Raw genomic sequence first — 14,194 nt, 5'->3', positions numbered from 1 at the left:
TCATCCCCTTGGCTTCCAGAAACAGCTCTGTAACATCACTCGGTTAACTAACATCCAAAAGGCAACTGCAGCATTGGTATGAATTACCTCTTAAATTAGGGAATTACGAGGCCTTCCTCCATCAAATGATGAGGATGCACAGAAACGTGGTGAATAAGGGAGTTGTCACAGTCATCTGGGTTGTGAGTTCTCTTTGCACAGCCAAAGGTGCAAGATGTTCTCACTTCTGCTGGGCAGAAGTTACCTCTGCTCCAAAGAACCGCAGTAACTCACTGTGTAAATACCATCAGGCAATTGCAGGTGAAGAAAAAGAAAAGGGGGAGGGAAAGTTGATACAAACCACCTCCAAATTAAGTTTATTCAAAGGAAGGAGGCTCACATCTTTCATTTTGCATTTGCAATAGCCTCAGAGTATCTGCACAGCTTCTGGAGTGGGTGGAAGGTGCTTCCTGAGGCTCTCATAACGACCTCAACACATCTTAATGTCAAAATAGGGTTCAGGACAAACTAAGAAACTTTGAGAAGACTCATAGAAGCCTTCAAAACCAGTCATACCAGACCATTGTTTACCTTGTCAGCTGCAAACTTTGTCAGAACCAGGAATATTTTCATGATGTTTGGAAAGTGCTTCACACCTTGTGAACGCGACTAATAAAAACCAGTGAAAGAGAAGCTGCTAAATAACAACAGATGCCAACATACACAGCAAGGAGCTCTGGATGCCCAATCTCTGGCATTATACCCATGATTTGGGTGTCACTAAGCCATTACCAGACATATCACCAAGAAGGTGGGTGAGAAAAGACAGGGAAGAGGCAATGAATCTGCTTGGTAATAAAGCCTAATTAGTGCTTCATAAAATGCGTGGTTCTCTATTATTCAATTTGAAATACATTAAAAATCCAGGTTTCAGCCAGCTGAGGTGACAAACATTAACTTAATTTGAACGACTTACAGGTTTCATTTATGGAAGTTTAGCTACCTCTATTTTCTTTTAATGGTGGAAATTTAGAGAAAATAACGGCTCACTCTTGAAGGGAAATGCACAGAGGTGACAGGTTTCTTAAAAATTCTTTTTGAATATTGTGAGACAAGTCAGCATTGATCTGACTTCACATTTCAAAGCTTCACCGAGGAAGCAGCTTTGGACACAGATCTAAGGAAAGCAAGGTACGTTTGCAATGCATATGGTAGTCCATTAGCATTGTATTTTCAATGCTGGAGTGAAGTCTGTGATTTCCTGCACCTGGTGAGCTACAGCACAAATTCACTCTCAGCCTGTATTTATAGCTGCTGGCGTTCCAGACTCAGTTGTGATGTCTACTCAGTGTCTCTTCACGTGAAGTCCTACACTGGGCTGTCTCAGCTACAGGCAGGGTAACAAGCCTTACCTTTCCTTCAGCTTTAGGTCAGCATTTCTTAATCAGCTACGGTGAGTTAACGAGCCTGGTGTCATTCTGTCAACCTACAGAGGAAAGAGGTCAAACTACGGATCCGGCAAGAAAATGCTGCTCTGTCCTCCACTAGAACTCCATTTTACATCATTAAAATAGGCAGAAAGAGATAAAACTGCATATTTCACACACATTTCTCCTCGAGCTGACCTCAGCTGTCATCACTGGAGAAGCTGCTATCACTGACACACCATCACTTCTGGACTGGTTCTTCTAGGCTTACTGTCCAGGATCACTGCTGACTATCTCTGAAAAGCTTTCACATGCCCACATGAATGACTTTAACCCCTTACCTGCCAAAATAAAAGCAAAAACAGTTGTGCTTTAGTCATGGGTGTGGAAGGGAGGCTGGCATTTGCAATACATTATCTTAACCCTGCCCTGAGCACAGCCTCCATAGAGCTGCCAGGGAAAAGCTGCTTGAGAAGATCAGAGATTTTGTTTTCCCTGCTCTGTCCTCCCTGTGCACTTTTTTCCTGCCCTAAAAGTTTACAAATCTGACCAGGTATTTTGCATTTCTTGCAGCTTATTATCATGAAAATGTAATCTCAGTTGATGCTTCTTAGTAGAAGGTATCAAGACTCCCAACACAAAGGCAGCCAGTCCATGAACACTGACTGGCAAAAGGACACGTAGATGCTTGAAACCTCCTCACAGAAGGGTGTTGAGCAGTTGTTTCTGAGTGTACATATTCCCAACACGACTACCAATCTGCAGACACCCCTTGTAAGGTCAGATCAAAGGTCCACTTACACAGTGTCCTGTCCCTGATGGCCAGCAACGGATGCGTAGGAGAGCAGAGCGTGAGGAGTCGGCCACAGGCTGAGTAATCCCTTCCCTGCTCTGTGCTCCAAGCTTCCAGCAACTGGCCATTTAGAGACTTCCTGAGCTGGAGGCTGCATCCGGACCATTGTATTTAATAGCCACTGATGGACCTATCTTCTATTAATTTGGATAATCTTTTTCGGAATCCATTTGTACTTTTTGCCTCCGTAACATCCTGTGGCAACGAGTTCCAAATTTTAATTATGTACAGTGTGAAAAAGCACTTCCTCTTGTTTTAGACCTGCTGCTTGGGTGTCCCCAGATGTGTCACTGATTAATCATTTCCTATTCACCTTCTCCACAGCATCCACAATTCCACAAACCTCTCTCACCTCACTGACCTATACCAACCCTCACTCATCGCTCTTCCATTCAGTTTCTGCTCCTGGCTCTTTGTAGCTCTGCAATATCACCTCTGAAAACCAAAGAGCATGTAATATTTATGAGATAGGTGCATTTTGCATGCAAACAGTAGCACAACAGAGGTTTTCCATCCTCTCTTCCTACTCTTATTTCTACTGTGTCTTTTTGTCCACTGCTAATTGTGAATTGAGACTTGCAAGAAATCCTTCCAATGACTCCAAGATCTTTCTTGTGGTGGTAGCACCTCATCCAGAATTTGTTATGCACCCATATGCACTAGACTCACTTTCCCCTTCTCCCCTGTGTGTTATTTCACACTTATCAACACTTAATCTTATCTGATGGTTTATCAGCTATTCACAAAATATCTTGAAACCCTTCTGCAGCTCTTGGCACAGCCTGACATTTCACCATCCTGTATAATGGTGTACTCAGCCATTGAGGTCATCCACCACCTCTCCTGGTCAAACTCATTGACCAGGACAAGTCCTGAGGGAAGGCAATGGCAGCTTCTCTGGTTTGGAAAAGACAAGTACTACTTGCACACAGATGGTCAAGTCTTTAAAGCAGTGTAGGCACTGAGAGGATCTACATTACATCCCAGCTGTCTCCAGAAACTCAATGAGGAAAAGTTCAGAAGTCACTGAAAATCCAAGAAGGTTACACTGATCACCCATGGCCCCATGCTTGCTGGCTTGTCACATCTGTGAAGCACAAATCCCTCCAGCAGGGGCACGGCCACTGCTCTCCTCATCACTCCACACTGTTACCAAGTCTGTGTTGCACATGCTGTGAATTTCTCCCACCTGGAGAACAAATCCATTTCCTCCAGTCACATTAGGACCCCTTGCAAAGACCAGCAACACCATTATTTTATCTTTTTCTATTTCATTTACCTGTCACTCAGTGTTATTTAAGCAAGAGGTCTCCCAAGAGTTATATTGCAGTCCAGTATATTCAGTGTAATGATACTGAATATTATTATTTAATGTTATTTCTGAAGTGGATCCATCTGGCACGCTGCTTGGTCACCAGTAGGCTCTCAGCTTGCTCTGCCTACCACTGATGAGGTCCCTACATCATGATGAAGACAGACAGATGCTCGAGGAGTTTGTAGGAGGGCTGTAGTTGTTATTTTATGCTGAAGATAAACTTCCAGACAGATTGGTTTACAGTTTGCCCACAGCACAACGAGACAACTGGGCTGTGGAAACCCCTCGTGCAAAATCCTTGCCTTGCAGAACAAGGCTCAGTGGAAGAGTTAAAGGACACTGAGACAGGGAGCTGCATGGCCTCAAGATAAGCCCTTTCCTCAAGATCTCCCCTGCCACCCCCAGGCTATTTTCAATTTAGAAGCCCCCCAGCAGGAAAGCCACAGGCAGACAAAACTTCCCACCTCAAAGGGCTCCTGGAACCATCCACGGAGTGAATCAGCTTTGACTTTGGGGCTTATTTGGCTGTTAATTTGAGAGGTCTGGTGTATGGGCTGGGGGAGGAAAAGGAGCCAAAGAACTTCTATGGCAGCCACCACTCTTGGGGCTGAAGGAAGGACACAAGGCCTGGTCTAGGGCAACCCCTCTGAGCAGGGTGGAAAGATTAAAAACAAAAAAACCCCAAAGAGTAACACTCGAGTGCTGTAAATGGATGGGGTGAAGGGGGAAGAAAGGGAGGAGCAGGAAGTGGTTAACTTATTTGCACTCCTGAAATGAGACTCGACCTCTCACAGGGTTTCACAGCTCATCACTTGTCTTCACCTGGGTAAGAAGTCCCAAGCAACAAACCATCCCAGGATGTGCCACCTGTAGCTGCTACTGCATACAGCTTCAAAATCCAACAGAAAGGAAACTCTCTTCTTGCTATATTGAGCCCTTACACCAGAGAAACTCCTCCTCCTTTGCCCTTTGAAGCAGCCACTTGCCCTGCTTCATCATCTGAGGAACCACTCACTATACCTCCAGAATTTCTCACTCCTCTCCATTTCCCACAGTAATGGGCTTTTCTGTTAACTCCTCTGCCTCCAGCAAAACTGAAGCTGATCACTCAGCAGTTTAAACGCTCCATCCCCACTCCCTAGTGCCCTGTAAACCCTTGTGTAAGCTCTGGGCAGTTGCCTGCTCAGGTAGTGTCACTCTAGGGCACTGAGAATATGCAACCACTTGGAAATGCCTCTTCATTCAGGGATAGCATGACCAACTATAGATAAGAATGCAAAACTTTTGAGGTTCCAAGTTATGAACAAGCTCCTTGTCAAAATCTTGACTCCACAGCCCTATTCTACCCATCAGAGGCTTCCTGCAGTGCTCCTCCAGTTGTGCTCATGAAGCCCTCCTTCTTTTTCCCATCATCTCAGTGATAAACACCCACACAAGAAGTATACTCACAAAAAAAAAAAAAAAATACATGCAAAATTTCTGAATGCCCCAGGGTCCAACAGCAAGTAGAAAAACACAAAATAAAATAAGATGGGGCGCTGTCCCAGCCTCCTCATTTTAGCTATCATTTTGGCACATGCCAAAGCATTACCCCAGGCAAAACATCACCAGGTTATGAGCAGGGATTTGCATGCAATCCCAGCAGTGGGCATGACCACAGGCACAGCTCAGTGCAAGTCTTTTCCTTCTCAGGGTCTTCACATAACCCATCTTTGCACACCAGCTGCATGATAAATGGCTGCAACATCTAATGCTATTTGGGCTTTAAATTGGATTATCAACTGAAATGACATAAGAGCTGATGTTTCTGCACAAAAACATGTTTATTACACTGATGCAGAACTGACTCAGAGCACAAGGATGCTTTGAGGTTTCTGTGCTTGATCAGTAGATTCAAATCCCTTGTTGCCAGATTGGCATGAACTGCTAGCCAGTCCCTTCCTCCAAGAGACAAGCTTTGACTGTCTCTCATGACAGCAGCAACTAGTCATGTACCAATTAGAGTTGCATCCTTTCCAACAACGGCTTCCTCAGCACCTGAAGAGAGGATCTTTGGCTCTTACAACCCTCCCGTTCCAGGCTTTTCAAAACATCAGGGAAGATCTCCTCAAGACTCCCCTTATGTGCAAACCCCCTTTCAAAAGATGCGCTGAAGAAAAAAGGGCAAAGCTAAAATAAAGATGGAACTGCACAGCACAAGAAGAAATTAAATGTCTCTAAATGTCTCTCATTATGGGCGATGCATTCTTTAATGCTCTTTTGGTCTACCTCTGCCCACTTTAAGATCCAACTGACAATTTTTGCCAGCGACTCATTTGAAGTCTGTTCTCTGCCACCCCTCTCCCTCCCCACCTGCAGGCATGCAAGGATCTGGGCCTCACAAGACTACCGTGGCGTGGGTGTTATTGGCTGTCTCTTTTGGCAGCCTCTCCTCCTTTCTTCCAGCTCTGTTTTGAAACACAATCTAAATGAAATAAAAAAAAAAAAAAGAAAAAAAGAAGAAGACATTCCTGCCCTCTCTGCTCCCATCAGCACTGCTGTGAGAGGAGCAGCACCATGCAGGTTGGCCTGGAGAGCCCCAATGTTTGGCAAAGACAAAACTCTTGCTCCAAGACAAGGTACGTACTCGAGGAGGGCAAGAGGGTCAGAGGAAGGTGAGAGGCAAAAATGAGGGAAAAAGAGAGCCAAGAGGACTTTGTGAACCATCTCACTTTAACAGGGGGAGTGGAAGAAGAGAAAAAGGTCTCTCCAGAGCTGGCTCTCTCCCACATTTAACAGCATTAGGTTCTAACATGTAATTTGCACCAGAAGTCTGATTCTTTCCTGCGTTTTGATGGATGTTGGCATCCCCTTTTTTTTTTTTCCTTCTTTAACAATGTGTATTACATAACATTCTGATACACTAATTACCATCTCATGTCATAGCAATTTTATTAAGAGCTTATACTTACAAATACCCATTCTGAAAGGATTTAAGGACTTTTTTTGTACTTTTCTCTGCACTGGGCTCGTTGAAGCACTAGCAACACGCTCTGACGCTGCCTGTTGCAGCTTCCAGTAACAAAGTGTCTACACAAAGACCTCTCCCCAGCCCCCAGTCAGGCGTGGATTCTTCTTGCGTTTAGTCTCAAAGACTTGTAAACAAGTTCCTTTCAGCACACTAGGTTGTGGTAAAACACTGGTAACACAGCCCTGCTAGGTTCCTGTACCTGCTACGGTTCCAATTCCAGAAGCAATGCCAAGAGAAAGAAATTCCTTTAATACCAAGTAATGGAAAATTTGTTAACTGTTCTGCAGTTAGTGTTTGCTCGTTAATATGGCATCATCTTGCCAGGCAAAGACCTGGTCCCATGAGGTATTTTTCTGTATAAAATTGCTAATGCCATCAGGATTGTCCAAATGGGATCATCGTCATTAAAAAGATTACGTGGTAAGGAAAGTGATTACGCCAAGGTCTGAGCAGAAGGATTACTAATCACAAGTAGAATCCTGGTACAAATCTCATCCTCTGTGTACAAGAAAGGACACAAAACCTTTTAAACATAATTTATGTACATTTATGGCTTTATACAACAAACTGTCAGGGATTGTTCTCGTGTGTCTGTAGAAGTACATCAGGCACTTTTTTTTCTTTTTTCTGAAAATATCCACGTCTGAATTTTAATTCTGCAATGTGACTAATTCAGAGCAGTGAGGCGTTGAAGAGCTGTCACACCACTCCCAAGCAGAACTAGCAGTATGTACATGCCAATCTCTTCACGATATTGCTGGTTTGTGGAACGCCCTCCAAAAGAAGGCCAGTTTTAATGCCAAGTAATTTGCTTTTTGCTCACATAAACCATGCTGTATTTTACATTATGATTACCAAAATAATAATAAGAATAATAATAATAAATGAGAACACCTTACTTAAAATCAGTCATAAATTAAGGATCCTAGCAATTTCATCATGAAAATAGGAATTTCAAATCAGTAAAAAAATAAAAAAAGTACTAACATACATCCAGTGGTTTAACAAGTGCAAATTTTATACTGTTTTATAATTGGTCCAATTTTAACTTCTCTTCTTAGGGATGCTCTGTTGACTTCAAGCCAATAATAAGCAATGTGACTTTTGCTTATACGTGTAGGCAAACTGTCAGTTTATCAAAGCAGAGCTTTCCAATTAATGCATCTATTACCTAAACATATATCATATAGCTATATTATGGAAACAATACATCTTTATATTTAAAATATCTGAACAGCTCTATAATACAATAAACTTTTAATAACAGTACAAACCAGAGAAAAGTCAAAAAACAAGGCTGCATAGGTAAGATCATCTGCACAAGTCACAAACCAATCATTTACAACAATTCTGACAAACTAAGTTACTCCAGAAACTTGGTACTTTTACTTGAAAAGGATTTATTACTAGAGGTCACATAATGTTTGTTTTCAAGGCAGACAACACGTCCTTTCACCAGACTTCACAGTATTCCAGAATTACAATTGTAAAATGTTAGAATGGCACCACAAAAAAAAAAAGGAGGAAACCACATACAGCCCAAACCTCTGATTATCTACAACTGCTTTCTCACAATAATTAAAGAGGGGCTTCCAACAGGCTGCTGTAATTAAGGAACGGCTACATTTATGTTATTCATAGTTATAAAAGGGAATGAAGGAAATCTCTGTATACAGGAAGTTATACAGTAGCAGTAAATAATAAACAGGAGGTATATTGTTAAGTGTAGCATGTTCAGCTGCAACCCTGTGGAGTATTGCATCAAGTTCTGCTTCCTCTGCACGCAGAGGTGAACTTTACCACTACTTGGGCCTGTGCACAACAGTGCCCATCTGGAAGCAAACATTTCTGCACAGGCAGCAGAAAGGAGGATCCTCAGAAAGCCACGTGAGCCCTCTGCTTGCTCTTCCTGCCAGGATTTACCACCACGTTTCAGAGGCTGTGAATCTGACGGTGAAGATGCTACTAGAGATATTTGTCTGTAAGAGCAGGTGGCTTCACTGAGGCTTCAGCACTCAGAACATTTCATTTTGCTCAACGGAAGTTCAAAGACTGATTTCATGCTGGGGGGAGATCCTGTATCGCAGGGCAGCTTAACATCAGTCTCTGGAACTGCTGACAACTGTAATAGGATCTCTAAAAAAGTAGGACCAGCTGTAATTAGTAGTGATTTAAGCCCAACAGGGAGCTAAACGTTGGCACATCAATAAATACATTGCAGAGCCTTAGGAAAGTCATTACAGGATCATTAAATGTATGGCTTGTTACTGAACTGGATTTTCTTGGCACATCCCGTTTCTTTCGCCAGCATACACCATCACTACAGGGAAGATGTGTTTCAATCAGAAGATTTTCCAGTTGTGGGTTACAAAGACAAAAGAAAAATCAGTGGAAAGATATTTATTTCTCCCCTTCTTCACAACAGCCAGCCCTGCCACTAAAGCTGTTCATCCTGTCAGTCCATAAAAAAGCTCCAAGGCTTTCGGTAACACAGAGGATGTGTAGCAAGCAGTGAGAAGACAGGTGGGGCCTGTTATCCACACACCCCTGAAAACTGCACCCTGTGATCACAACAAATCACAAACCATTTATCCAGGACCCAATCCTGAAATCTCTCAGGGAGCTGTCAGTGTGCCTACTCCAACAAGAGCAAGTTCTTCCACAGGAACGAGGCCTCTGTCATTAATGCTCTCCTCTACCCTAAAGCTCATGTGTTTGTATAACTTTGCCACTTACTTTACCTTTCTTATTTGAAAAAAAAACCAAAATACTTTGTCCTGCAATAGGGTGCTACACAAATTCTAGCCTTCCACTCAAAAGTTAACACTTTTGCCTCTTCAAACGTACTGCATTGCAACAGAAACACTGACAAACCCTAAAACTCGTGCTAATTAAGACAAATGACAATTTTGTCCTTAATTTTACTAAAATTATGATTTTTCTCCAAAGGCCCTGCTCTTGAGTGCACAAACATTATGAGACCTCCATGAAATAAATATAAATGTGAAGCATTGTACAAGCATCTAACAATGAATACTTAACACTTTGTGGTAGTCAGAGTTAAAATGATAGTAGAAGCAGATGACATTACTAAAAATGCATATATAAAACTGATTAAATATTTCCTAAACATAAAATTGTCTATATTTATACATCACACAACAAAAAAAAAAGGGACAGAAATGTTTTGTATACAAGATCCTTATTAAGCTTTTCCTTTATTAGCACTCCCAAGTGCTAGGGTAATTTATAAAAAAAACTGTACTTAATCCAGTTAAAATACTGTACAAAATGAAGAGGTTATGAATGCTGCCAGATCTCAGATTTTTATTTTTTTTTTTAAGTTGCCTATGTAACAAAAGTAGACTTTAATGATAAGAAAAATAGCTTGGAAAGTATTCCAAAAAATTATCTTAAGTCCAACAATAAAGTCATTAGTCTGACAATGAAATCCAGATATATTCTTGCATAAATTTACATGAATACAGGTAACTTATCAAATGGCATTTAACCTACTGTTTGCTTTGAATAGTCAGTGAGTTTAGTAGGATCATATTTAACAGGCTATTCTGTTCCCATATGAAATGTGTTGCAGTTTTGAGTAAAAGAATGCAGTTCGTACTGCTGCGAGGAAAGTCCACAGTTATCTCAATTCATCAAAACACAGGTAACATCAACGAAGGTTAAACTTACTTAGGGCATGAGATCATCACAGTATTCTTACAAAAGTTTATAAACTTTCTTGGACCAAAACAGATAGTCTTAAAAAACAATTCGTCTACAGGTCATACTGTACAAAACCGAAAGCACAACGTGATGTCAGTAAGAGTCTTTGCTGTGATTATATGGTGTAGTGAATTTGGCACTTCAGAGTAATGAAATTTCCAATGGCACAGTTCTTATCTACAGCAGCACATAACCTGCAAACCTTGGGCAAACATCCTGTACAGGAAAATACTCTGTCTGCTGCCAATTCTGACGAAAGGAAGAAAAAAAGACCCAAAAAAAAACAAAAACAAAAAAAAGCTGGTGGTGCATGTGCACAGCTTTGTCAAGAAAATTAAAAAGGAAGATGAAGGACATCTTTGTACTGCTTTTCTCAGTTCCTGCTGTCAGACAAGTCTGGAGAATTTAAGTGTAAGCCTAGGAAGAAAGAAAATAAAAAAAGAAAAAAAAACAAACAACAACAAAAAGAACAAATTAACATTCACATCAAAAGATTAAATCTATTAAAATATGCTCAAACTAGCTTTAAGATACCTTAGAGGGGGGAATAAAATAGTCATTAATTGCTAGTTACCAGCAAGTGTTTTGTTTAAAACATTAATGGCAAATCATTAGCGCTCCACACGAAGTAACTGAAGTTGGTACAGGGCAATACTAACGCAAACCTGATTTTCAGACTAACAAAACTGGGAAGTCACTGACTGTAGCAGAGGAACTTCACATGCCAACACAGACAAGCACCCAGATTTTAAGCACTTTGACACCTTTCTGTAGCTGTTTTCCAGATTTATTATAAAAAACACAGCTTACCTCCACCTATATCCTAGCCTGACACCCAACTGTGTGTGGTTGTCTTTACGCTATGCTGAAAACTTTGGTTAGGCAATACACTGTCAAAGTTAAAATCTAACGTTTCTCCATCCATGAGGTCATTACGGATAATCGACTCCATGTCACAGTCCAACCGTTCGATTAACATGTCATCTAAGTCACTGGGCAGCTTCTCCTGGTGGAGGGAAACGATTCTCCCCCCCCCTGCCGTAGCCGTTGCAGCTGCTGGCGGGGGCGTAGGGGTTCATGGCGCCCATCTGCATGGGGTGACCCATAGGCACTTGTAACGAAGTCTTCACCGTCGCCAGGCGGCTCAGGCCCGACGTGTGGGACATGGTGTTCACGCTGTGGGGCAAGGCACGGCCGTTGACCGCGGGCGTGGGCTGGTTATGTCCTTGGTGAGGGCGGGCGTTGGGGTTCATCATTTTGCTGTGGGGCGGTTGGCTGCCGTACGTCGGCATCACCGAGTTGGCGACCATCAGCACGCTCTGGCCCAGCGCCCTGCCCCCGGCCTGGGAAACACCACTGTCCACCGAGGCCAAGATATCGTTGTGGGGCGGAGAATCGGAAGTCAGTAACTCCTTCAGAAGTCCTGCAGGACAATTATATTGGCTCATGGATCCATAGCTTGGTTTACTGTCTTGAAGAGTCTGCATAGGAATCTGGGGCAAGGAGTTCATGCTTGCTTGAGCATACGTAAACTTCCTGTAGTCTGGGTTGGGTGAACCTATGCTCGTGGTCGAGGATGCGAATGAGTAACCTGGTGTTTGCTGCATCAGGGTAGCAGATGAAGACTGGGTTGACACGGTCATTGACGTATTAGGTGACAAGAGGTTAAGGTTATCCAAAAGATTTTCCATGTTCTCAGAATTACTCATCTCTGAAAGGCTGGGTAGAGTAGAAGTCATCTTGGTGGCCGACGATGGGTATACCATGGAGTGCACATCCCCGTCTCCGAGATCATCCTGCTCTGGCAAAATGGGAGAAAGTCTTCCACTGATGGTACTAGCATTAGAGCTGGTTCTAGGCCGAAAAGTACTCCAGTTATCAAAGTCATCATTACTGTGAGAGCTGGGGCTCGCAGGCCACTTGGAGAACTGGGACCCGGGGCTGTCCCCGTTCCCCTCTTGACCTGACTGAAGAGATGCTTTTTTCTTGGCAGCTCTGCCTCTGCTTTTGGCAAACTTGCTGTTGTTATCCATGGACGCCGCTCGCCTCCTAGGAGATTTGCCACTCTTTCCTCCTTCAGGATTGAGCATCCACCAGGAACTCTTCCCTGTTCCCTCATTCTGCACTCTGATAAATTTGCTGTGCAGAGACAGGTTGTGACGGATTGAATTCTGAAAAGCAAAATAAGGTGTAAGAAAAGGAGAAAACATGCATCTTCTACAGCATATTACTATTTGTCTTTACAAACAAAAGGGTAATGGTGAAATGGGAAAACACACCAGGCTCACCACTCCAGTGAGTGGAAACCTGATTGCATTTAGGGATTTGTGGGGTTTTGTTATTGCATGCAAAGCTCAGGGATGCTAGGTACTGTTCTACAGTCCTTATGATGGGCTCTCATCCTGCACATCCCTAAACCCTGCAAATATGTCAGCCTGCGAGTATGACTGAGCAATAGGGATGTTTATATCACTTGTGTTATGTGAGAAAGCACATCTAGAAACCAGCTGAGGATTAAGTTCTAATTTTTACAAATAAGCATCACAAATTGCCTAAGAAATCATAAGGGAGAAAGGAGCCCAAACAGCATATACAAAATTGCATTTAAAACCCCAGCCTTAAAACCACCTTTCTCTTTCAAAATCAATATTTCAATATGTAAAATTGACTCTTCTAATACCTGAGGGCACAAGATATCTTGTGCCAAGACTGACCAGAGGTACTGAAGCTTTTCACTGTCTCCTTAGCTATGAGTAATGTTTCACGTTTTGTTCTTAAATTTAAAAAAATAATTTAAAAACCCACAAAAATCCAAAATTCAAGCCCACAGGTCGACCTGTTGATAAGAGACTATCCTTTGCATTACCAAGCTGTAGATAAAATTTTTTCCCCCATGTAATTTTCTGCTGAGCACACGTAAAAAACATTATATCAAGAGAAAAGCTGTCCTATATTTTGACATAAATGCTAACAAAAGGCCACAAGTTCAAAGAGTGCTGAAACAGGCACCCGTGGATGTTGATAGGAGGGTGGGAGAGTAGCACAGTCTGCGCTAGGGCTGCAATTCATGCAGAATAAGTAGGAGGGAACCACAAAACAACACATGAAGTGGGTAAACAAGAAATTAGACCTCAATGGCAACCAGTGATGCAGTAGCTGCCCTCCATTCTTATTCATTTTTATTAAGTTGAAGAAAATCTGGGGGAGCAAATATGCAAAGACTGTTTCTAGAAAGCAGTGGTAACATCAATCTTGAACAGCAGGCCAATAGCCAGTTATCTCAAAATACTAAATGGCTGCTAGCTCTACAAAAACTGTGTTCTGTCTTCCCCGTTTTCTTACCTTTTTCCTCCCATCTATCTCCTCTTAAGTTTTTAACCTGACTCCCAAGACCCACTACAGCACCAAACCATGAGGATGATACAGATCATGGAGCTTTGCACGCCTTGTGAGGCAAACCAGAGGACAAGAGACACAGCCACAGCTCTGGTCTCTGTTTGCTTTTGCTGTATTTCCCAATCCAGAGTGCTGCCTGGGACAGGAGCATCTCCAGAAACGTCCTCCTTCACCTTCTCTACTCTACCTTTCCTCCATGGACACCTGCTTCCTCAAAGATGCACATCTTTACCCACTGCCTATACATCCAGCTGACCAAAGAACAGGAGCAAAGACCATACGGCCAAAAAACCACCATAAATCTAAAAGCCAAGGAGGCTTGCCAGGTGAGAACAGTAATCTCAGGAGGCCTGGCTCAAATCAGAGACAACAGGCTCAAATTCCCTGCAAGGCCATGACATGCTGTGCACCATGGAGAGCCAACCAGCCAAAGCAGAGCTCAACAGGAATGGTTACTCTGGGGTGGAAGCGGAGACCTTCAGCAGATA

At 42.6% G+C, this 14,194-nt stretch overlaps 1 protein-coding gene across 1 annotated transcript; it reads right to left on the bottom strand.

Annotated features, from left to right (window-relative positions):
- Positions 1 to 7,113: 7,113 nt before the first annotated feature.
- On the bottom strand, positions 7,114 to 12,481 carry FOXO1 (forkhead box O1; the record flags this gene model as incomplete). The annotated part of the gene is given in 3 exon segments (XM_008946766.1): positions 7,114 to 10,727; positions 11,121 to 11,337; positions 11,339 to 12,481. Coding segments are annotated over 2 exon segments (1,347 nt in total), but the record flags the coding sequence as incomplete, so codon positions are not given.
- Positions 12,482 to 14,194: the final 1,713 nt, after the last annotated feature.

The sequence above is a fragment of the Merops nubicus genome, unplaced genomic scaffold, assembly GCF_000691845.1.
Source record: "Merops nubicus isolate BGI_N331 unplaced genomic scaffold, ASM69184v1 scaffold929, whole genome shotgun sequence".
Lineage (NCBI taxonomy): Eukaryota > Metazoa > Chordata > Aves > Coraciiformes > Meropidae > Merops > Merops nubicus.
This window is presented reverse-complemented; position numbering and strand designations above follow the sequence as displayed.